Raw genomic sequence first — 26,578 nt, 5'->3', positions numbered from 1 at the left:
CTTCCTATAACCATCTTAGATACCTTAATCATAATGCTGTTAAAATTATTCCACAGTAATTTAAATCAGTGCTGGTGGAATATTCTGAGAATCAGTTATAGTGTTTACCTTTGCAATTGTGATTATCAAAAGAAATCTCAAAAAGATAATTCTATCCAAGAAACATTCAGTTGGGGAGATGAAATGTACCTGTGTTCTGTGTCTTGGTATCTCTGATTTGACTGTATTCTCTCCTCCTCCTCCTTCCAGCTCCGTGCTTCCAGTGAACTGTCATTGTAACTGCTGTTTGGTGAGTGATTTATTATAGTGGTGTCCCTGGTGACATAGGAGAATTTCAGTTTTTCCAAGTGTTCAATGAACCTATTATGCATACCTTTCAACATTAAACATATTCAATTCAGTATTCTTAATGTAGTCAACACTGTCTGACACACTGATGTAATAGAAAACAGGACCAAATTGTACACATCACTTTAGCTTTGATGGATTCTGAAAGTACATTTTGCAATCCTAAGAAAATTAAATATTAGCACCATAAAGGAAAGAAAAATTAAAAGATAATGAAGATCAGACTGAAAAGTTGGACAAGGCAATCTGTTTCCCCATCCTGCACCTCAGCACAAACTGAATTTCAGGCTGGACAACGTAATCCAGAAAAGAGCCGAGCCACAGGAGAACCTGTATCTGGCCCCAGATTTCTCCTTTCTTAATTCAGTCAAATCATAACAAAAAAGGACAGATTTCATTTTCCAGTTCTGAAAGGAACCTACCCAGACTCGTTCTGATGAAAGGTCAACCACCTGAAATCTGTGTGTCTCTCTCTGAGCTGTGTGAACTGCTTTGTTTTTATGGCATTTTCTTTATATTTCATCTGTAATATTTTACTTCTGTATATTGTTAGAATGAATGAGCCTTCAGTGTAAAGTTCCAAACTCAAGACCATGTGAGATCTATATTTATTGAAAATGCTCGAGAGTCAAATCATCACATTGGTTTATCACCTTTAAACATTCACATTTTTTTGTCCAAAACATTACATTTCATTTGGTATTTCTCCAATTTTCTTTGCACAGCCACTGTCATTCTGCCTGTCTACATAAGCAAACCAAATGGGATCACACTATATGCTTTGGGTTCATGCTCCGCCAGAACACTTTGGAATGGAGATGGCTCAGCTCTTTATTTAGGGTATTTTGTCTTGATGTCAACAAGTGGTAGCAATGTTAGCTAGACACTTGGCCAGGAAGTAGATGCGGGACTTGTCCTGTGATGTGAGCATCATTTTGAGATGTTGATTTCATGTTTGACTTGTTGTCAACAGCAGGACCTGATGGTTGGCATGGGAGTGGAAGGAAAATATTGCCCAAGTTGGATGCGCTTTCCTGGGGAACACCTTCAAGTTTGCCTCTGTGCCACAGCTAGGCAGTGATGTTCACTCACAGGATTTAAGAGACTTTTTCAGTCAAAGATGTCAAGTCTGATTTGGTGCTAGTGTCCTGGTGCAATATTCTGCAAATGCCTCCTTGTAGGGTTGGGTTTGGTCAGGAACAAAAAAATAAGGGTTCAGACTTGGATTGGCTGGGTTTCAGTATTACACATGAACTCTGTATAGCAGTTGGTTTTGTGGGAAGGTATGTAGGAACACCAATGCACCATGACATGTTATGCTAGTTAAAGCTCACAATATCCTTCACAATAAATTTCCAGTTTTAGGTGTCTTGGAATTGAAGTTGCCACCTGCAGCTTAAAAAGGGGAAAGGAAATCAGAGGAATAGAGAGCTAATACAAGGATCACCTCTCAGATAAGAACAATGCACTTGAAGTTCAACAGCCGGAAGACAGAAATTATCCAAGGAGAGGATAATTTCCAAGAAAGCTCAGTGCAATTTGAGAATCAGCCACATGTTAACTAGTGTTGCCAAAACTGACGCCCGTAACTCCTTGTTCCCACAATGTTTTATCATTACCTCTGAGCAGCAGCAGTAGCAGCAGCATCCATAGCAAAGTGTCGCATTGCTCTTTCTTCCAAATACTTTTGTTCCCACTTGGTCATGTCAGCCTCCAGGGCCAGGATTCGTTCCTCTTTTTCCCGTAATGACTCCATCAATGCTGGTGCATCATACTCGGGAACATTGGCCATTAGGGGGCCACCATGCCGCTGCAAAGATAAATAGAAAATAGGATTTTAAAAATCAATTAATACAAAAAAGTCTGACGACTCAATTCCAGGCATTTCTAGTACAACTGAAAGGTTCCTGCATCTGAACACCTCTCACACTCCCATTACTTTTCACGCTATACAGATATGAGTTAAATACATTTACAGCAAGAAATGGAGAACCAAAAGTGCTACTGGAATGAAAGTAGATTTTTGCTGTTTATTTAGATAGATGTTTTCTCTATGACATACAGTTTGGTTATGTTTGCGTAAAGTACTTTTGTTTTAGTCCAAATTTCTGATGAGCCTGGACATAAAGCGGTTAACTGAGCCTTGGTTATCATAGAAGCTCCTGTTAAAATGAACAGTTGGAAGACCTGCTCTCTGTCACCAAACTATTATTCACAGCAGCAGCAAAATAACTCATCAATATTTATCGTGGGAAACAACTGATATACTCCCAATTTTTTTTAAAAAGAAATTTCACACATTGAGGTAAGGTGAGGGTAGGGTTAAGACAGAAACTGGATGCAAGATCAACTAGGTTAAGGATTACTGTTGCAACGTCAGTTATTAATGAACGTGGCATAATATTACACAGAAATTAAATCAGAGTTCAGGGCCAATTACATGGAGGAAGACATGAAGCACTTTGAAAGTACAAGAGGATAGAGCAAAAATTGAAAGGCCTAGTTTTCAGCACGTACAGCTAATAGACATCAACAATTGCCTTTTGGAATCTCGTGTATTCAGTGAAGTTTCAAAGGAACATCTTGCAATGTCTGCCTTCAAATGTTAATTTGTTTTGGGCTAGACCTGTGAGTGCAAGATAGAAATCTAGATTCAACAATTGGTGGGTGAAATCCCAATGTGCACCTTCAGTGGCAAAATATTATAGAGGTGCTTGTGAATTCTTAAAAATGACCTTTTATTTTGATATGCAAGATTTTCTTTAGCAAATACCAATACCAAACATAGGCCCAGATTTTGCATTTTCACTGTCATTATGATGTGAAACAGATATCCACTTAAGTGGAATTTAACACAGAAATCCTGAAGATTCTACTGCCTTTGCAATGTTTGCAGTTTTTGCTGCATCAAACATAATCAAGCAGAATTCAAAGTACGTCCTTTTCGTCTTGCTCTAAAATACCTGAAAAATCTTTTGTTACATGAACTGTGAGTTTTTCAATAGAATATTGTGCTTTACCTACTGTTCAGTAAACATTCTTTTGCTGAGAAAAACAAATTGTATCTGGATTATAATTTCATTCTAAATATTTTAAAATATAATACAATTTAATATAACTTTTGTTGATTTTTGAAGAAAATAATCTTCCAGCTTTTATCCAAATTCTGTGTATATTTGATCTTTCATTGTTGGAGGACTAAAAGAAATCAATTAAAATATCTGTGCTTCCTTCCTAATTCACATTTCATCTTTCACACAGACAGTAACTGCTTCTTGATGAGCCTGATGGCGTGACAGCACTAGAGGCAAGTGATTCCACTGACTGCTGTAAGACAACAGTTCAAATATAGAGGAAAGGATGTTCTGGAAGGACATGTTTGTCTTAACTTCCCCCTTTGTTTTTTGTGTGATCTTAAATTTATTCCCTCCAATTGCCAACTCCCCAAGTACTGGAAATAGATTCACCACAATTTATCACCTTACTGCTGCAGGATTACGAAGGCTTTGATCAGATATTCTCAAACTTATTTTAATGACAAGAGGCAATTTTTATTGTCTCCTCATAATTAACCCCTGATGCCATTTATCGCTTCTCTGATTTTTGTTTTCTGTTTGCTTTCCACTTGCCTTGACACCTTTCCTACAAGGAGTAATCCAAAAGTGGACAGAATGTGGCTACAGGAGCAGGTCTGAAGCTCGGAATCCTGTGGCGAGTAGCTCACCTCCCATCTCCTCATTTACAAGACTCAAAAGTCAGGAGTGTGATGGAATACACTTTACTCTCACAAAGTTAACAAAAAACTGTTTTGGAAAGCACCACATTAGAGGAAATCATTCAATTTTGTTCTTTCTAATAATGCTTATCCATAGAGGGCTATGGGTAAGCCTAGTAATTTCTAAGGTAGGGATATTTTCGGCACAGCTTTGTGGGCTGAAGGGCCTGAATTGTGCTGTAGGTTTTCTATGTTTCTAATGCAAACCTCTTTACAACAAGCAGTCTTAGTGTAATGTTTAATTTCTGCAAGTTGATATTTTGAATGAAACATCCAATACATGTAATAAAATTAGTAACTTTATACCAAACAAGTTGTTCAGCCCAGTTAGCTATTCGAGGGGAATATATCAAATCCATTTCATAAAGATTTCCAGCACAGAGACAATACAGCTAAAGGCCTCACTTAATGCTGTTGTCATTAAAGGGTGAAACTCTTTAGTCTGACACCCTTGGGACCTGACTGATGCCAGACCACAGAAAATCCAAACCACAGAAGATGCCCCTGATCATCTTCCTCTGAGCAGAACTGTTCATAATCCTAAGTTTCTGTAATCAGAAACATTGTCGGCTGGGATCACAAAAGTTATACTTGTAAGTTAATTAGCTACAGACTAATACAGATCTTAGTTAATTTTAGATTTTAGTTAGAATTAGTTAATTAGTATAGATCTGTACTACAGATTCAAAACATGCTGTAACAAAATGACAGACTAGAGAGTTTCAACCTAAATGATAGTTAAAGTAGCTTCTGGAGTTTACTATTTCCTTTGGAACAGGTTTCTTGTTGACCCCGTGATTGCCAACTGCCTTCCCTTGGGTTATACTGTTCCTGCCAGCACAGTGTAAAGCAGGGACTTTCTGGTCATGTGACTTAACAACAAGTGAGGCCCTGCCCCTTGACTTATTGGCTCTCAAACCCTCATAGACTAAATATATTTGACATTCTTAAAGACGATAGGAATCTGTCAGTCTGCCCCTGCTGCACCACACTGCCCTCCCATAACAAATGTTTATGATGAGACCTTGAAAATTGTGGACCACTTCCCAAATCCTGGAAGCCAGAATGATGAAATTCACTAATAGGTGCCTTTAAGCCAACTAATTCAAATAGAGAGTCTTGGTTTTCTTACAATATTCTTTTCATTCCATTTATTTCAATGGGTCCCACTGACTTTGCGCTAGGTTTAAAAGCTGGGAAATCTGACCAAGTTTGTGTTGTTCCAATGAACTCCAGGGGGAACATACCAGCTTAGCATAGTGACAGTCAGTGGCACAGGTGGCAAAATAAAAACTGTCACTGCTAACCTAAGCCAGTGCTAGCGCAGGACTTGAGGCCTACCAGGATGAAAGGTGGGTAATAGTGGCAGACGTGGTGGTTTCCAGGTAGACGCCATGACCTACCACAAATAATAAATGGGTACATTTAGTTTTGCTCCTAAGTTGCAGAAACATTGAGAAAGTTTGTCTTCATGTTCTCCATTTAGAATTTCCACTGTAATCCAAAAGTCATTCATGCCAGAAAGCTTATTGATTGTTTTATTGAACAGAAAATTCTCCAACTGACAGAGCTAATTAATCAAGGAAAAATTGACAACGTAAATGCTTATTAAACATAAATAACTATTAACTTGTCTATCTTTGTATCTTCTATAATTGACTACACTTCTATATTCAATGCTTTTGCATTCGATCCAACAATGCATTGGACTTACTGCTGATACAAATAGGCTGAGTGAAAGCAGGAAGTACCTGTTGTACTCGAAGAGATTCCAGCTCTCTCTCCAGCCGCGTACGCAGCCTTCGTTCCATCTGCTCCCTCTTTTCACATGCAGCTTGCAGCTGTGCCAAGGCCTGTTGCAGCCTCTCCACCCTCTCCACATACATCTGCTTCTTCCTCAACTGTCAAGAATAGAATACATCAGCACATTTTTTCCATCTCTGACAGCATCTAGGAATTCTTAGGCAAACCTCACAACGTGCATTTCTATATTTCCTTACCTGATGTCCAAGTAATAACTCCTACAGGTAAATATTCATCCCTGCTGACCTAAGCTCTGTTTGACCCTTGTGCATGGCAGGCTAAGTTATGCCCAATGTACATTGCTTCCAAAATAAAGTTTCATTGGTTTCAATTGAATTGCATTTCAAAAAATAGTTCAACTTGCTGAAGGCATTAGATCATGCATTCAGTGTATATGACTAAGTATTAATTTCTATCTCTGGTGCTCACAGTACTAACGTCAAACTGAAGATCATAAATACTGAGTTTATTCCAACATTTAGCAAACTAGATAAAAATGCTCAGTTGTAAAGATACTGAAAAGATAAATAATAAGCTATAAAGAAGGATTTCAAGAGAAACAAAGGACTGCAGATGCTGGAATCTAGATGAAAAACACTATGATGCTATAATATTGTCAGTCCTTGGCCTCCTCCACTGCCAGAATTCCAAGCGCAAACTGGAGGAACAGCACCTCATTTTGGAACCTTGCAGCCTAATGGCATGAACATTGAATTCTCCCACTTTAAGTAATCCCCATACCCATACCACACTCTCCCACCCATGCCTCTTCTTTTCTTCATTTTCCTAGCTTTTTTTTTCTACCGTCCTCTTTTTTTCCTCTCCTTACCTTTGACCCATCCCCCGGTGGGTCTGCTCTCCCCCCTCCCCCGCACCTGCCTATCACTATCTCTTACTTGCATTTACCTATCACCACCTTGGGCCCACCCTGCATCCCCTCTTTTGTCCACCTATCACTGCTCTGCTTTTCCCTCCTATATATTGGGCTTCCCCTTTTCCCATCTTCAGTCCTGAAGGAGGGTCCTGCTTTTCTCCACAGATGCTATCTGGCCTGCTGAATTCCTCCAGCATCATTGCGTTTTTCAACAAAGAAATACTTCAGTTTATTGACTTGCACTTAATCCTCAAAGCAGTAGAGGAGGCAGAAATTTTCTCAGCTTATATTGGCTCATAAGAATGTGATTTACTTTAAAACAGTGTTTATGCAAACATTAGGTTGCCATGAATGTAGTTGTCTCCTTTCTGATTACACTCAAGAAAACCAGGTTAGTATGCGGCCTAATAAGGGTTCTTATATCGGGCCCAAACTCAGAAGAATGAGAGTGACCTCACTGAAACACACTGAATTCTTATTTGGCTTGAGATGATGTTTTCTCTGGCTGGAAATACTGGAACCAGTGGTCACAGTCTTGAAATAAGGGGATAACAATTCAGAATGGAGACGATAAGAAAACCTTTCTCCCCAAAGGGTAGTGAACTTTTGTAATTCTCTGTCCAAGAGGGCTGTGGATGCTCAATCACTGTATACATTCCAAATGGAGATCAACAGATGTTTGGATTTTAAATGAATGGGGGTGTTAGTCCAGGAAAGCGGTGTTAAGGTCAAAGATGAGCAACAATGTTATAAAGCAGCACAACAAGCATGAGGGGCTGTATGGCTGACTGCAGCTTTCTATTTGAAGGGATGTCTGCCATTGCAGGCACCTGTGGAAAAAGTTGGTCAAAAAATATTTACATGAATGCGTAGCTGCAAGCAGCAGGATCTCTTACTTGATCCACGTTAAAATCATGGACAGCTGCCAGTCACTTCTCAATCTCTTCCTGACTGTGCCTTTTCCCAGTTGACTCTCCCGCTCTATGCCTTCTCTTTTTGTCCCCCTTTCCTGTCCGCTTCCCTCCCCTTTACAACATTCACCCTAGAGCTGCTACTGGCAACACAGAGGTCTAAATTTCCAAGCCTTGTTAGCAAGGTACCTGGGGATGCCCAAGAGTCCATAGCTCACCAGTCTAATGAGCGGTTAGTGTAACGCTATTACAGCACCAGCGACCCGGATTCAATTCCAGCCGCTGTCTATAAGGAGTTTGTATGTTCTCCCCATGTCTGTGTGGGTTTCCTCCGGGTGCTCCAGTTTCCTCCAACGTTCCAAAGATGTATGGGTTACGAGTTGTGGCATGCTATGTTGGCGCCAGAAGCTTGGTGACACTTGCAGGCTGTCCCCAGAACACTCAACGCAAAAGGTGCATTTCACTATGTGTTTCAATGTACATGTGACTGGTAAAGATATCTTAATGAGGCCCAAAGCAACACTGCTCTGCTGTTCCAGAGCAAGTCTGTTTTCTGAAATGAACTTTGAAGTATTCAATCAGTTTGAAAATGCCATTCATTATGACAACTTTAGACAAAAGATTAGAATTCTAATATTTAACTGTTAGGAGAAACATCATATATGGTTAGGCCACGAAGTCTAAGGAAGTTTTAAAAATTATGCTTACTGCTTAGCACTAAAAAAATATATTTTCCCTCAGCTAAATATTTCAAGAAGATACACATTTTTTAATAAAAGCATTTCAGCTGCTACCTTAATCTAATATGTATATTCCATTTTTTAATTCCATAGAATTCTTAAAATGTTAATTAATAATTGGCCATTTAACATCTTCATTTATTAACTTTGAGAATTGATCAATGACCGACTGCTCAACCTGCTCGAAGATATCACAACAGCTGGGTGCAAGGGCTACCTTGGAACTTATGACTGGCATCAACTGACATCTGAAAGGGAGAACCTTGTGCCACAGAGATCACTAGATCTTTGTAGGCAGCTTTATTCAAAATCAGAAGTGCAATCATAGTGTGGGAGCAGTACACCACCGAAAGCAAATTTGGGATTTCAGTGATAAACTACACATATGAAATTCCAAAGATTCTCAAAGTTTCACAGTATAATTGTTTCACTGTCATTACAAATGCAAAGTCTGGCATATTAAGTTGTACTTCACAACACTGATAGAATATCCACTGATTCATTGACAGATGCAGCTAGCCCAGTACAAGACAAACTCTGGCATACATGGAGTTAAAAAAAAATACAAGTGATGCTGCATGAACCAAATATCCTGTGCAGAGGCCCATTTATTCTATAATGCTTTCTTGATCCAGAACTTACTGTTGTTTATAACTGCTTCAAAAATAAATTGCAGAGCTTAATACGGTTTTAATTTTCTCTGGCATAAAATGGTCCCTTCAGGGAGTACAACATTGGAAGGATTAAAACAATGCATTCTCTATATGGAAGAACACGGTAGCAACAGCAAGGAACAAACCAGACACTACAGCCTTTCAAGAATTTTATTAGGAACACATCTATAAATATTTTTATTTACTTCATTAAACACAATTTTTTCCCTTGGTTGCTTTTTTGTCCCCTTACTGCAAATTAGCCTCTGAAGATGCTTTTGCTATGTTGGGGCACCTGTCCAGAGGTCCTGATAACAATGGTCCCTCATCCATTAAGTTATGAATACTGATAAAGATCCTCAGTTTCTGAGTGTGATTGTCCTGAAGTCTTGGCATAATTTGACTGATCAGTGGAACGTTGTTGAACTGAGACAATTGGTCATTTTCAGCTGCTTATGCCATTTTGCCAAAAATTCCACCAGTCCCCATAAAATTAAGCAATATATTATTTCAGGAGAAGGTCCATCAAATTTAGAGCACTGACACACTGGCTCAGGCAGTTTTTCAGGTGGATGACTAAAATTAGCAATGAGCATGTGTGAACAAGGGTCCAGTTGGGGCGCAGCCTTTTCAACATGATAGGCTCCTAACTAACATTTCAAAACATTACATAAAAGGTACATTGAAAATGTTGTTCAAAATGTACACACAGAAGTAACTGCGTGCAAGCATACTTTGCTTTATACTTTACATTTTATATAAATTTATGTATGGTCCATTTACAAAATTACTAACACAAATTTTAAAAGAATTTCCATTGGACATATTAATGTTCCCATCTTAAACTATTGGATTAAGAAACTAGAATGATGGCAAGTGCTGCCATTTAAAAGAACATTAACTGCAGTTCAGGGAAAAGTAGTGTTCATTTAGGGCTTGGGAGGTTGTAGCAAACAGGCTGGCAATGGTCAACTTGCTTTCATCTGTGCATTCTACCCCTTGCTGAGGAAGTTCTTTACATTATAACTGGTTTACTTGTAAAAGGTCTGTGAAGTTTGGATGGCAAGAACAGCTACAAATTATAAACAGGATATTCGTGGCATAAATTTGGGCTGCCTCAATTTAGTTTCCAGTAGGACTGATCAAAACACAGCATTTTGCACCACTAAATTTGAAATGGCTGCCTCATTCAGAGAGACCACAAGAAAATGGTTTAGTATGAGCTCAGCCCTGGCACAACCTCAAGAGGAGGGCACAGCAAGTGTTTCAAAGAGGTCCTTAAGGCAAACATGAAGTAATGCAGAAACACCTCCAAGTTATTGGACGCTGACACCCAGCACTGCTCTAGATGGACTAAGAATATGCCACAAGGAGCCAGCACTTTGAAACCACATGACAGTAACAGGAAATGGAAAACTGGGAAACGCAGAAACAGCGTGGCCTCTTCAGTGTGGAACCCAGGCCCTGTCCATCCCACCTCATTGCGTTGCAGCAGACGAGGCTACTGCCAGATTGGACTATTCAGGTAAAACATTCCTTGGAACACAATCATCCTCAATCTCAGCTTAACAATAAAAAACACATTTGGGATGTGAAAAGAGTTACACTCTTGTGCCAAAACTGTTTGGATATTGAAATTAATGCAAATTTGGATTATGGTTTTGTTCTGCATTTTACTATGCTTCATATGAGAAATGTAAAATGTTTAAATTTTTACACAATATTTACACACACCAACAGACATGCATTTAAAAAAAAGGATTGCCTGTGGAAATGTTTTCACCACACATTTCAACTGTGTTCAATCTCTGATGTCTGAGGAAAAATAAATGGGCTTTCAAAAAGTGACTATACATTATACTTCAGTAATTGTTTCTATAAAGAATAATTTAAGTAAAAGCAGATGCAAAGGAGGATCAGCTAAGAGGATCAACATACATCCACGAAGAATCAAGAATATGGATAATTGAAATTTGACTTCTGTGCGTAATTTTTTTTGATGGATTATTTCCACAGCACTACATAAATCTGTAAAAGTAGTAAGTCTGTTAACACTGGATATCAAATACTAACTGCAGTGTGGCCAACATGTTGAATCTGGCCTTCACCAAGGAGCACAAACAAATCAAATTAAATGATACTCAAACATTGTGGTTATCAGCTCACCTCCTCCTCCAATTTGACCACCTTGGCCTGGGCATTGTTCAGTGCCTGTTCCAAGATCTCAATATGTTTCCTCTGGTCCTCATTGGTTGAATGCATTGTGGCCAGTTCCATTTCCAGCTTTTCCTTCTCTTTCAAATACTCCTTGTCTGCATTAAAAATGGAAAACAAGGTTAGCTCTGTGAGGTAGGTTTCCTGTTAGCTGAGACCAAGCCAGACAGACTCACGTAGAAAGGAAACCTAAAGCAGTTTAGGATAGCTCATATTTCTCTTCACTGTTAAAGCGGATTTCAGCAATTATCAATGGCCACCCTTCAGAATTAGATGGTAGACCTTTCGTATTTTCTATTTGTATTAGCTCTTCCAACTACTTGACACAAGGAACAAACTGATTTTGTTTTATTTTTCGATCTAATGCAAGATCTAGTCTTTAACCTCCTATTGCCATAATTATTCTTTTTAAATTGGTGTAGTATCCACTTCAGAGCATTTTAAGAAGGCCTTGCAACTTTTGGTGTTATTGTGTGATAAGGTATCCAATTTTACTTGCTGATTAGTCAATGTCTATGATGAAATCCTAGCAAAGAACAACAATTAAACCAGTCACGAGTTGGATTTAAGGGATGGCCTTATGGGCTTGATGGTGGAGTAGATATGTACACCAGCTGACATTCTATGTGTCTGCAGCAGATACAAGAGTTTTATTTGGATGAGCAACCTCAAATTAGCTTCTGATTTACATGAAGAACTATCCACAATTGTGGAATATTTGCAGCAGTTAAATGACCAGACTAGCTGGTAATCCAGAGGCCTGGTCTACCAGACAACCAAGTTTAAATCCACTTACAGCACTTGTGAAATTCAATTTCGGTTAATAATCTGGATTTTGGATAAAAACTAGACTTAGTAATTATGATCACAAAACTTACTAGATTGTTGTAAAAACCCAACTGATTCATTAACATCCTTCAGGCAGGAAATCTGCTGTTCTTGCCTGGTCTGGCCTCTATGCAACTTCCAGACCAGCTCCATGTGGTTGACTCTTAAATGGTTTACCATGTCCTCTAACCTTCTGGACCAGCTATCAAGTAACAGATGAGAGCAATGAATGCTGCAAAGGCTATAGGATCAGACAATATCCCAACTATACTGAAGATTTGTGCTCCCTAACTAGTTATGTCCCTAACTAAGGTAATCTAGTATTGTTACAATATTGACATCTCCCAAGAATGTCCAGAAATAGGACAAATTCAATACAGAAGGTTACCAGCCAGTGACTGCCCTCTATCATCAGCAAATTGGTGGAAGGCATCAGAAATTCTATCAAACAGCATTTACTCACCAATAACCAGGTCACCAATATCCAGTCTGGATTTTGCTAGTACCACTCCACTCCAGACCCCACCTCTGCCTGGTCCAAACAAGGATCAAGGGGCTGAATTCCAGAGCTCAGAGTGACTGACCTTGGCATCAACCTTGCAGTAGGTCTGGCATCAGGGAGCTCTGGTTAAACTCAAGTCAATGGGCATCAAAAAGGAAAACCCTTCAGTGGTTGGAATCATATTTTGCACAAAGGAAGATGGTTGAGGGTGTATTTTGGCAGTCAGCAAACAATCTCAATAAAATGTCAAAGATGTGGAAACTGGAAATCACATGAACCACAGAAACTGGTAGAATAAAGACTGTTTTATTCCCATTTGATCAATTGACATTTGAAGTGGAAGTGCTCAAAGTGACACTGGATGACAAGAATGGAAATGTAGTCTTTAGTTTCACAGGATGACTCTTTTACCCCAATGAGAACAAACAGGGTCCCACCATGGCCTTAAAATTTAAGAAAGAGTAGAATTATGACCTTGTGCATCCACTTCCATTCAATATCACAGTTGATCTTTTTAACCACTGCACTAACCCCATTTCCCACGATACCCTTAACAACCAAAAATCTGTTTCTACCTTGAACAGTGAATGACTGAACTTCCATAGCTCTCTTGGATAAAGATTTCCAAAGATTCACCACTCTCTGGGTGAAGAAATGTTTTCTCATCTCCATCTTGAATAGATGACTGTGAGACTATGGCCCCTGGTTCTACACACCCCAACAAGAGGAAATGTCATCCTAGCATCAACTCTCTGGTGCCCTTTGAGAGTTTTGTATGTTTCACTAAGATCACCTTTCATGCTTCTAAACTTAACAGAGAATGGGCCCAGTCTGCTTAATCTCTCATCTTGGGACAAAGCCAGAAATCAACCTGGTAAAACTTTGTTGCATACTATCATTAATAGCTTCTTTCTCGGATACGGATCTGTGCATAATATTCCAGGAGCAGTCTCAGCAAGGCCCTTTGTAATTGAAGTAAAATGTCCTTCTTTGCTTGTATTCAAATCCTCATACTATTTGCCTTCCATTGCTACCAGACGTATGATAGCTCTCAGTAATTTGTGTACAAGGACACTTGTCTCTCTGAATACTTTCAATCTCTTCATTAAAAAACCCCGCTTTCCTAATTTAAAAAAAAAATCAGTAGATGACGTCCCATTTTTTCCATATTATAACATTCCCTTTGCCATGTCCTAGCTCATTTACTTAGTCTGTCTACTTCCCCAAAGCTTCTTTGCATTCTCCTCAAAACGCACTTTGCCACCTAGGTTTATATCATCAGTAAACTTGGATATATTACACTTGCAGCCCCCCCCCCCCCCCCCACCCAAATGACTGACATCAATTGTGAACAGCAAAAATCACTATGGCTCCCTGCAAGCCATTGTCTCCCAAACCCTAAAATGACACATTTACTCCTTTTCTACATTTTCTGTCCATTGTCCTCACCAGTATATTATCCCCAATCTCATGTGCTCTAATGTTGTTAAATATCCCTGTGTAACAGTTTCCCCCTTATTTAGCTTCCAAGTTACAACCTCAGAAAAAACATTTGATATGTGAAACATGATTTCCCTTTAATACATCCATGCTGTCTCTGACCAATTCTATTTTTTTTTCTAAAGGCCATTTTAAAACTTCCTTGACAATAGCTTCTGGCATTTCGCATATGACTGATGTCAGGTTAACTGGTCTATATTTTCCCTCTTTTCTTAAGCACTGAGTTTATATTTGCTAAATTAATCTGGGGAATTTAGGAAGACGGCATCCAGTAGATCCACCATCTTCATCAAAACATTGGGTTACAGGTCATTAGGTCCAGGAGATTTATCAGCTCTCAGTCCTACTCATTTATCTGATACTTTTCTTTTTAAAAAGCCTCAAGCTAATTTCTTTCAGTTCCTCATACAATTTAGGTCTGCTATACTATGTGGTTTTCAACACATTGTTTTGTGAGGATAGGACAACATATTTCTTTAATATTTCTGCCATTTCTTCTGTCTCAATCTATAAGAGACCCATTTGCTAATTGTTTTCTTTTTACTTATCTATTGTGTTTTGCAGTCTTTTATGTTCCCTCCTAGATTACCCTAATGTTCTACTTTCCCTTTAATATCTTACATAAAATACGTTGGAAAATTTATTTTGATTATGGTGCTTCAATGCGCACCAACCTAATTGGTTGAAAGATGCACAATCTCTTGTTTGAAAGCATTTACACCCAAAAGTAATTATCTTCAAATGTGGCCTTACATAACTATCTATCAACCAATTCATTTATGGTGGCTGCAATAATGGAAAACTTTATAACTAATATGAGCCTAGGCAATAATTTTGAAATCTCTTAAATTCTCAAGCAGGAGCTAAACAATAATGACCAAGTCAATCCTATCCAAGGTACAGTAGGCTATTTGGAAGAAGGAACTCAAAATGCAGTCTTGGCCTTCAGATCAACTTTTGTATTCTCCATTTAAGCAAACATACTGGTCTTGTATAGCAAAATGACTAAAGGCACTTCCCAGGAGTATTATTAAACAAAATATGAGACCAAGCCACATAAGGGAATACTAGTGTAAATTAGAAAAAGCCTAGACACAGAGGTAGGTTTTAAAAGGGACCTCTTGAAAAGAACAAGTTATAGAGAAGAAGAGGACTTGAAAGACATAATTCCAGTTGTAATGGCCGAGAGACTTGAAGGCATGGCTGCCAATTGTGGAACAATTAAATTTAGGCATGAGCAAGAGGCCAGAATTGGAACCTCTTGAAGGATTATAGAGTTGGCGATTACAAAACTAGGATGGAAAAAGGTCTCATTGGGGTTTAAAAACAAGAATGGATAATTTTTCATCAAATTTTGTAACTGAAAAGGAAGGAACTGCAGCAGTCAAGTAGATCAATCGAGCTCTTTTGTCTTCGTCTCCCAAAATATTTAATTATGACTAATTTGGACAATGGAATAAATTATTATAATAGCAATTTGACATCACAATTTTGTCAACAGCTGTTTGGCTTATGATACCACTGCCACTGAATTACTAAACACATTAGAATCCACCCTCATTTCCAGATAAAGATGGCACACATTAGCTTTGGTTGGTAAAAACAGCAAAAACATCAGCTGCGCAGCTACTGACACAAATATGATACTACGTTTGCTATTATAATGAACTCCTTCATTGACGTAAATAACAATGCTTCACATTGATTGCAATATATGCAGAGAAAATACTTGAAATCTATTAATTTACTTGACTGTCCTCAAGGCTTATTTCCAAACCCAACTTCCCCATAAATTCAATTTTATAGAATTTTATGATCTAACTTACTAACAACCAGTATATACTGAAGCAATATTATTAATCTGCTTGCATAAATAAGGAAACAAAAAGGAGAAAGCCGTCACTTATTGATTCTATCAAAATGCTTCATAAATGGCAGGCAAGTGACAGAACAGACCAGTCTGTTTGATGGCTACTGAAAATGACCTGATGTTATGTGAGACAATTGCAAGGATGGCTACCATGTTCATGACATCAGGGCAATATCTCCAAAGGTCTGAAATGCATTACGTCCAAAAGGCAGCAGTTCTATGTTTTACAATCACTGTACATACATGTTTAACATACGACTCAGCTTTTTATCCAGCTCTCCACAGATCTGGAAATAATACAGCCAGTTTCTCTCAACTGCCAGGGCACACAGCAGGGTAAAAATACGGTAGATAAAACTAACTAACCAGGATTTTCAATTGTTGGCCACCTCATGTCTTTCCTTTTAACCAGTACTATTTAAAGCACAAAAATTGCAGAGTGCTTCTGAGAAACAATCAGAATTCAGATTACTGCATTTGTGTTTTCAGATTGGGAGTTGTATCTTCATGTGGAAAATCTCCACACATTAATCCTGACAATGTGAGGTTCTGTTCATCGGTTATTAAACAGGCAGTGCTGGAAATACTCAGCAGGTTAGGCAACATCTGTGTTCATAAACTTACAGTTAAAGATGTGAAAATTCTGGCAGATAAGTGCAGAATGCTTCTGGCATCACATTGATGGGGCCTTTTCTATCTGTGCAACATACAGATAATGTGAACTTCACACAGTTAATCTACTGTGTCACCCTTTCTGCTGATGGTGAGCAACAGCTACAAGGCAATTGTTACAACACCTTAAATAAAAAAAAGCCTCTAAAAGTCTTCAGAAATATTCACTGATCTGAAAATAGATATTACAATGCATTTTACAATCAAGGCATTTTGCTATTTTACAATAGTCAAAAAATCTGTTCTAGCATGATCAATTACCAAGGTTCTTCTCTGAAGTGTGCGTTCCTGTAATAATCCTTCTTACAATGATCTCAATCACAATTCAGCCAGCTTTGTTTTTAACATTAAAGAAAATGTGGGATACACACTTTGAGAGATAAAACATTCAAAGGAATTGAAGAGCAGAAAATCTCTGAAGATCAGACATGAAATGAGATTGATTAATCATTCTGAACCCTCAGTTGTTTTTTTTAAGTTGACTCAAAAGCGAAAGAGAATACTATTGATTGAGCCACAGTTAGAAAATTGTATGTAGTTTCTGGAACCCTTCTTTAGTAACAATTGTCAAGGCCAAGCAGAAGATACAAAGGAGATTTATTAATTTCATACCATTTATGAAAATTACAGAAACCAGAACACACTGTTAGAGCCACAAAGGGAGTGGAATGGAAAAAGAAAATTGCTGGAAACCTTCAGCAGATCAGACAGTAACATTCCAGGTCGATGATCTTTCAACAATTTAAAGATAAACAATTTTCTTTAAGATGAAAAGATATGTTGCGAGTGGGAGTGATGAAGAAAGCACAAAACAGGGGCTCTTTCATATAATGGAATGCAAGACAGATTAAATGATCAAAAGGATTATGGATGAGGCAAAAGCAGGTGGTAACGGGACAAACAAAGAGACAAGGTTTTTATTTGAGGCAATGTCTCAATTAAAGGAGCACATCTACATTGGTGATGCTTGTGCGATACAAGTTTGTGAAACAACTTGCTCTCTGGGCTTAAACATGGAAGTGCATATTTTTGAGGGTACTAGAGCTGAAATACGTCAGGGATGGAAGCACCAAATATGGCAAATGTAAACAATCCATATTCAGTTATTTTTCAGAAAATACATATTTACTAGCATGGTATGATCTGCACCAATTTAAGTTCAGAAATTGATAAGATAACCCATGAATTCATCTACACATTAAAATGCAATAAATTAAGGGGCAGATACCTTTTACCCCCATCACTGGTCATCTGCTCCAAGCCATGTTGTTTCTTCCAGCATGGCCCAGGGCAGAGACCTCTGTAGGACATCTAACTCCCAGCTTCTCAGCATAGCAGTGTCTACCACAGTGAGTGTCTCAGCAAGGACAACCTGCTGCATTGAAAGAAAAGGTTTTTGCAGCTGGTGAGGTCCTAATTATCAAAGGTGTCATGGTTATCAGGGCCATTGAATGCTTATGAATATTGAAAGAAAAGGTTTTTGCAGCTGGTGAGGTCCTAATTATCAAAGGTGTCATGGTTATCAGGGCCATTGAATGCTTATGAATACTTCTTTGTTAAACATTTGATACAGTAAAAATATGGTGGAAGATGTCACTGTTGGCCTAAACCCATGCTGGAAACTGGGACTTTGTGGGTAAACCTGGATAAGTGCACACATTAATACTGGGATGGGAATGGAAATTCTGGGCTACTGTACTGGACTATCCAATCTGTGGACCAGCAGTGCCTGTGGACCTGCAGGCATTTCCTTTTGCTTTAGGAAAGAACAGCAGATTTCCCCAGTAATAGCTGAACCTTTGATTTTCTGAACGTGTATCCGCCAGTGGATCAGGTCCTTAAACTGCCGTGGGAAGCTGAATGTGCTTGGATGTGTTGGTGGGCCTCTCCCCATTACGCCTCCACTGGAATTTTTCGGTGGATTTGGATTACTGAGCAGCAGGAGGCCTCATTAAATGGAGCTCTGGGAACCTAGGGAATTGGCTAGCAGGGGGCAGAACTCCAGTAGAGGACAAGGGTTGAGGAAGAAATTAATATGCTGAGCAGTCTCACAGTAGGGGGGGCATGTGTTTATTACATGTGGGGACCAGTCATCAACAAATGGCCCATCAGTAAACACTGAGCAGGAAACACTGCAGCCAGAAAATACAGGTGGTCATCCATTTTGGTGATGCCCATTAATATCTGCAAGGCCTTTAAAAGTGCTAATTAATTATTTTGACAGGTTTTAATTTACTGCTTTAACCAGTAAAAAGAATACACAGTGGAACAGTTTCTTTATGATGTAATTTCTAAGAGAATTAGAAGCAAATTTCCAGATCAGATTTTCAGTGTGACAACAATGAAAATTGAGAACTATTGTTTACGAACTAATCATGGTCAAGCAGATGTAAGGAAGTATTAGTTTGGTTGTCCATTTGAACATTGATTTGTGCAAAGAAGCTAGCAAGATACATGGAGACACTAGTGACTGCAGATGCTGGAACCTGGAGCAAAAAAAATGGAGGAACTCAGCGGGTCAAGCAGCATTTGTGGAGGCAAAGAGATGATTGATGTTTTGGATCGAGAGCACATGTGTGTGTGTGTGTGTGTGTGTGTGTGTGTGTGTGTGTGTGTGTGTGTAAAATTACACACAATATATAGAATACATAGTAAGACATGTGGTAGAAGGCAAGCAACACGAAGAACAGTAACAATGCAAGGACAAAACTGAAAATAAATATCTTTACAATACCAATTATAGAAGGTAATTTCATGTTTGTGCATTTTGGTTTTCTGAACTTGAATTAATACAAGATTCTGCTGCTTTCTGGAACACAAAGGAAGTAATGAAGATGAAAATCAAAAAAAAACTGCAGAAGATAGAAACTGAAATAAAAACAGACAATGCTGGAAAGACTCAGCAGGTGAGGTAGCACTACTGGAAAGAGAAACAGAGTTAATGTTTCTTGTTTGAGCCCCTTCATCAGAACTGGGAAAGAAAACAGCTTTATTTTCAGTAGCAAAGATAGGGGAGAGATGGTCAGAACAATGGGAATCTCTCTGAAAGGACAAGACAAGTGAGGTAATGTAGAAGTTAGAAATACACTATGTTTCTTTGTCTGTGTTATGTGTAGCTAATAGCAGGCTGCAGGGAAGTAGTGAAAATGGTTGAGAAATAGCAGAGCAGGTCAAAGAGGGACAACCCGGAATGTAATTTCTAAGAGAATTAGAAGCAAATTTCCAGATCAGATTTTCAGTGTGACAACAATGAGAATTATTGTTCTCGAACTATTGTTCACGAACTAATCATGGTCAAGCAGATGCAAGGAAGTATTAGTTTGGTTGTCCATTTGAACATTGACTTGTGCAAAGAAGCTAGCAAGATACATGGAGACACTAGTGACTGCGGATGCTGGAATCTGGAGCAACAAAAAATGCTGGAGGAACTCAGCGGGTCAAGCAGCATTTGTGGAGGCAAAGGGATGATTGATGTTTTGGATCGAGTGTGTGTGTGTGTGTGTGTGTGTGTGTGTGTGTGTGTGTGTGTGTGTGTGTGTGTGTGTGTGTGTGTGTCTAAAATTACACACAATATATAGAATATATAGTAAGACGTGGTAGAAGGCAAGCAACATGAAGAACAGTAACAATGCATCATATAGAAAGAAATTACATCATATAGAAAGAAAGTCTCACTAAATGAATGAAGCTTACATTGAAAAATGTGAATAATTGACAATTATAAAAGCACACAAAGCAATTTTGTATAAACCTAATAACCAATTGTCTATATTACAATTCAAGCTGAATGCCAAAGAATACAGAATCAGCCTATCTGCCAGATTGTGCCGATTTTTTGCATGATGCCAACTGTATCCAACAGCTACTGGAAGTGATATCCTGTCTCAAATTTGTGTGCACGCAGGGTCAAACGCCAGGTTGGAAACTTACTGTCAGATTCAGAGGGGTGAATCTGTCACTTCGCTCCGCCCCCCAAGTCAGCCCCCACCATGACCTGCAGGATTCTAGACTCCACTGATTTCAGCAGGGATTGTAGTGCAAAGGGGGCAAAAGACATTTAAAAAAAAACTCTTTAATGTTTTCAATATTTTAACTCACTGTTTCTTGCCAACTTTATTTTTTAAAAAAATAATATATTTCAGTTTTTATAAATATATTTAACTGTTGTCGACATTTTTAAACTATTAAAAATCAATGACATTTTCAGAGTCCACAATACCTCTTTCCTGGTTTTGCCACCTGTCAAGGGAATCTATGGACAGGATCCACTTACTGCACAATCAGGACCATGCTGCCAGACTCTCAAGATCAGTCCTTTGTATCAGCCCAGGTAAGTGCAGGCAAGGGCAGACCATGGCTGTGATTGAGCAGGGGGTCAGCATGACTTGGCCTAACTTTTTTAGCCCATTCTAACTGACTAACTTTTATTAAGTACTTTTGAACTAATTTATATTATGAAACTAAATTTAAGCATGAATTTAAGAAAGGATAAAGATTAAGAGGAAAAGGGCAGATGATAAAATGAATAGCAGAAGTGCTTTGCAGTAACTAGATCTGTGCAAACATAACAATGAGGGCTGTTTAAAGTGCTATTCCCAGCCAGAATGGAAATTTCCATCCATCAAATACTGCTGTAAATTATGCTGATACAGTGGTGGTAATAGACATTGCTATTCCTAACCTTCTAACATTCCTTATTTAATATTATTCAACATTTAACTCCACATACAAGGAATGGCCACTTGGGTTAAGAGCTGGTCATTGACTTCAGGAAAGGGGGCAGTGTACATGCACCTGTCTACATCAATGGTGCTGAGGTTGAGAGGGTTGACAGCTTCAAGTTTCTGGGAGTGAACATCACCAACAGCCTGTCCTGGTCAAATCACGTCGATGCCACGGCCAAGAAAGCTCACCAGCACCTCTACTTCCTCAGGAGGCTAAAGAAATTTGGTTTGTCCCCTTTGACTCTCACCAACTTTTACAGATGCACCATAGAAAGCATCCTATCTGGATGTATCACAGCTTGGTATGGCAACTGCTCTGCCCAGGACTGCAAGAAACTGCAGAGAGTTGTGGACACAGCCCAGCGCATCACGGACACCAGCCTCCCCTCCTTGGACTCTGTCTTTACCTCTTGTTGTCTTGGTGAAGCAGCCAGCATAATCAAAGACCCCACCCACCCGGGACATTCTCTCTTCTCTCCTCTTCCATCGGGTAGAAGATACAGGAGCCTGAAGGCACATATCACCAGACTTGAGGACAGCTTCTACCCCACTGTGATAAGACTATTGAACAGTTCCCTTATACAATGAGATGGACTCTGACCTCACGATCTACCTTTTTGTGACCTTGCACCTTATTGCACTGCACTTTCTCTGTAGCTGTGACACTTTACTCTGTACTGTTATTGTTTTTACCTGTACTACACCAATGCACTCTGTACTGACTCAATGTAACTGCACTGTGTAATGAATTGACCTGTATGATTGGTTTGTAAGACAAGCTTTTCACTGTACCTCAGTACAAGTGGCAATAATAAACCAATACCAATACTTCAACTTCACTGGTTAGCTCTGATGCAGAAAAACATGCTTAAAAGTTGGGTAAGTATACTTAAATACTGAGTAAATTCAATCAAAGGGACATTGTTCAGTCGAAATAATATGCGTTGCAATAACAGTGGGTACCATCAATTCTTCAATATCTAATGAACTGATATGCAACTTAATAGCTGATAACAGTATAGTATTGCTAGATTAGAGAAGCTTACATTGATTTATTGAAACTAAATTACTGTTATTTTTAAGTTAGATTGCATCTTTTCTTCCATTAATCTCAATAATTTATTCTATATTCCATGCAGACATTCATAAAATTTTACTGCAAACTCCTAACCTCATTAGTTATTTCCACCCATACTTCTCATTCACTGCATGCAATTTGAGGCTCTCCACTCATTTCTGCAAAAAAATGAACTGATGAAAGACAATCCTCAAAACCTAGAGCTGAATCTGCTAGTATTTACATCAAGTCTTCTAATGTATTCTGTATCCATAAAGGAAACTAACTCAGAAGCCAACAGATGGGATGGCAAAACAGAGCTGGCAAGCTGCCAAACTAGAGCATCTTCAAACAGCAATGAATGGCATTTCTCGTGGTCCAGGTTAGAGTCTGATGATTGAAGCTCACTATGTGCTTTGCTTATTTAGAGCATGTAAAACTCCTGGCAGGAGTAATCCAGTGAGAAACTGTAGACCTTTAACCGGCAATGCAGCTGCTGTTGGCATTCCTAACATGTGCTCCATCCAAACTTAATTCAAGGGAATGTGCTAATATAGAAGTGGACGTACTATTTTTGCCCATTTAGTTATGGAAATAAAACTGCTATCACACGGTGCAAGATTCTCATTTTACTCAACATATTCAAGCCCAATAGTGAATTTCCTTTTTTACTGACAGATTCAAGAGTTCTAAATGCTTAAATGAAAAATTCTAACTCTATCAACCCCCACCTCCCATGATATTATCAGTGGTTAAAATGAAAGAAAAATATTAATTTGAGACAGTTGCATCTGCTTTATTTTTATAGTATCTTGATCACATACGTGACATTACATCATGGTTTATATTTGGTTAAAGGTGTAAACTGATTCTAGGCTATAGACAACAACGTAGTTTCATAATATGTAGTTTATTTTTAATTACTCGAGGTCAACATCATAGCTTCCTTTCAAATGGTGAGTATCTTTATGTAAAGTTTCTCCTCCTGACAGCCAGTATCGAGTTTCTGGTCACTTGATGTCAAAAAAAAATCTAATAGCAAAACACTTCATGTTGGAAAACAAAATAGGACAGTTCAAATTTTGGAAACAAAAGCTATCTGAGCAGTAAGTGTTAGTGTAATGCAACTTTTAATCATTTTATCTTTCCACTAATGGTTTTGATGCATAAAAAGTTAACATTTTAGGCAGAAACCAATGGTAATACTACAATTAATCAGAGTATTTACACCAGGAGGTTACTACTTTAAGGTTCAAACAACTATTACTTTCAAAAATAAAGTTTTGCTCTTGCTTAATAATGTTATGATTGCAACATGGTTAATTTCTGCTTTGTATAGTTATACAACTAAATTTAAATAATATAGAATTACTCAACTTAGAGTCATAGAGAGATACAGTGCAGAAACAGGCCCTTCAGCCCATCGAGTCTGAGTCAACCATCAAATAACGATTTTTTGTTACTCTAATCCTAAACTGATCCCAATTTATTCTTCCCACATTCCTGTCACTTCCCACAGTCCCCCCAGGTTCTACCACTCACCTCCACACAAAGGTCGATTTACCATGGTCAATTAACCTATCAAACTGTACGTTTTTTTTGGGATACAGGAGAAAACAGGAACACATGGAGATATCCAATGTGGTCACAGAACAAACATGCAAATTCCACACACACTGTTGGAAATGAGGATTGAACCTGGGTCACTGGAGCTGTGAAGTGCAGGACCACTATTTGTGTCACTATGCTGCCCAAACTTGTCCCTTCAATTTGTAATCATTTTAATTTGGATTCAAATATGCTTGTCCCTTTAAAATAAAAAAAATCACTGTGTACAGCTAAAGGTATAAACAAAAGCCATTTTTCTACATTTACTGTCTCTTTTTGTTTGTGGATTAACACTGTATTGGATTTAGAAAACAGCCAGAACATACTGTAGCTCTGCTAGATCTGGCACTTTCCTTCAAAGGTATTGGGAGAAACAGAATATGACTACCCACTTTAGGTCAGCTTGGGAGTATGTCTTAAGAAAGGTGCTATGCAATTTCAATTCTCTTTCATTTGTTTTCCTCTGCTTTTGTTAATCAAGAGAACAGGTTAGCAATTTGAGGACAAAAATTAGTATAATCAGGAGTATTTCTTTTACAAGTCAGGGCTTTAAAACAGCTGTCCCTATGGAAAGTTCTGAAGCATCAAATTACTTAGTATTTAATAGTTACATTAAAAAAGCACCCTTGGGTCACAACATACAAAACATGTCAGCACATGTAATTCAATTAGAAGCCAAGCAGGGTTACATCCCTAAGTAAATGGCATTCAATTGCTGCATAGCTTCAATTAAGCATGTGCACAATCCTCCTAAAGTAAAGCAATAAAACAGATTTCCTGTAAAACAATTGGAATATATCTGTGTTGTGAATAGTTCCCCTCACTTTTGCACAAGATATATTTATAAATTTATTTATCATCTTTCAGAAGTCATATAGAGATTGACTCATCTAGCTGAAAGGAGCTGGGTTTGGGTCAGGCAGGTTTCCTTTCATAATATCAATTTCAAGTCGTCCCAAACCTGCTTTCAGGCCTAGTACTAACATCTTAGCTGAGAAATCCAAATGCTTGCCATGGGTCAGGGTAACAAGCAGTGTACACTTTTTTTTTTTTACAGATATTAGTCTTGGTTTTAAGTAGTAACGGATCTATTCTAAATATCTGGATTGGAAAACGTGCTGGAGGTTCATCCCTGGAAAGCAGTCCAAAATGGATTATACAGTAATGTTATTGTGTTATTTCTTCACTTCAAAATCATTCCACTGACTTTCTAGGTAATTTCATCCAAATTATTTGCACCAGATGACCATCTGTTTTATTAACCACATCCCCTGCAAGCTTCACTCAATAAACCACACAAAACAAATTGCAAAACTTCTCCTTGCATTAGGACAGAGGAGCTGATCAATGTTAGCTTTGAGTCTTGACATATACTGGAAAAAAAACATTAAAAACAATTCAAAGGAATTAAAAGAGCCTTTCCATTCCAATTGGAAAATAAAACAAAACAAAGAAGAGGAACATGAATCAAACAGAGAGTGGGACTGAATTTTAACTTTGCATTTTGATTTTTATTTAGTTTGGGTAGATGCTGAATTTGTCCTGCTTGCTTACAATGATGCAGCTCAGCCACCCTATTTCACCCCTACATAACTAACTACATACAGAAATTGTACTCTCAATTCACCTTTTTTTAAAAAAATGTGGAAACTATTACACTTTGCCGTGATCTATGTGTCCTTCATACTAAAGTTTAACTTTCCCTGCACATCAAAAGAAGAATTTTACCATTAACACACAGCATTCACCCAAATCATAAAGCTTGTTCTAGGAACTGTGGTCCACAGTACTCACTCTGAGTTGTATAATGACCCTCTGTTATCATGCCATCTTCAGCTTCATCATACACCCTGCTGGCTATCTGCCTGTTGGCAGTCTCTAGGCGATCTGTGTAGAAATAAAACACTTTACTTCAAAAATGCTAGAATACTATTTCTGGCAAGATGTTGCAAAATAAGCTGACTTAGGCAAACCAAGTTTTGTTTTGCATAGCAATTCTACTTCCATTAAAATTTCCCCAAAAGTTGTGTCACAGAGATTGTGAATGGTACTTTCAGAGTACAACCTTCAAAAATTCCAATTGACTTTCAACCCACTTAATCATCCTCAGGTTTCAGATAACTACTCATTCATTTCACCCAAATATCCAGAGCCTTGTTTCTATTCCCACCCCTGGTCTCACAACACTACCCATAATGGAAACAAAATACTTTCATTTATATCATCCTTTCTCAACCTTATAATGGCTCAAATTATGTTATAACCAAATAACTTTTGAAGTGGGGAATGCTGCAACCATTTTGTGCGCTATAAGCTTTCATAAACATCAGTGAAATAAGAACTGGATTATTTTTTTGTTGCGATCGTTTGATTGATATCTTCTTTAGCCAGGAAAACTGTGTCAAAAAAAAACTGCTGCTTCAGATATGGCTTCATTTTATTATCTCAATTAAAAGATAAAATCTCAGCACTTAAACCCAGAAGCAAGAATGTGATAAT

The 26,578-nt window shown here is 38.3% G+C and overlaps 1 protein-coding gene across 1 annotated transcript in view; it reads right to left on the bottom strand.

Annotated features, from left to right (window-relative positions):
• amotl1 (angiomotin like 1) overlaps positions 1 to 26,578 on the bottom strand; it is a 111,931-nt gene that overhangs the window by 4,929 nt on the left and 80,424 nt on the right. The window contains 5 exon segments of the mRNA XM_052026757.1: positions 190 to 315; positions 1,968 to 2,158; positions 5,875 to 6,024; positions 11,271 to 11,416; positions 25,874 to 25,966. Of these exon segments, the coding sequence (XP_051882717.1) occupies positions 190 to 315; positions 1,968 to 2,158; positions 5,875 to 6,024; positions 11,271 to 11,416; positions 25,874 to 25,966 (706 nt within the window).

The sequence above is a fragment of the Pristis pectinata genome, chromosome 11 (genome assembly GCF_009764475.1).
Source record: "Pristis pectinata isolate sPriPec2 chromosome 11, sPriPec2.1.pri, whole genome shotgun sequence".
NCBI classification, from domain to species: domain Eukaryota; kingdom Metazoa; phylum Chordata; class Chondrichthyes; order Rhinopristiformes; family Pristidae; genus Pristis; species Pristis pectinata.
Note: the sequence above shows the minus strand (reverse complement) of the source record. Positions and strands in the feature narration are given on the sequence as shown.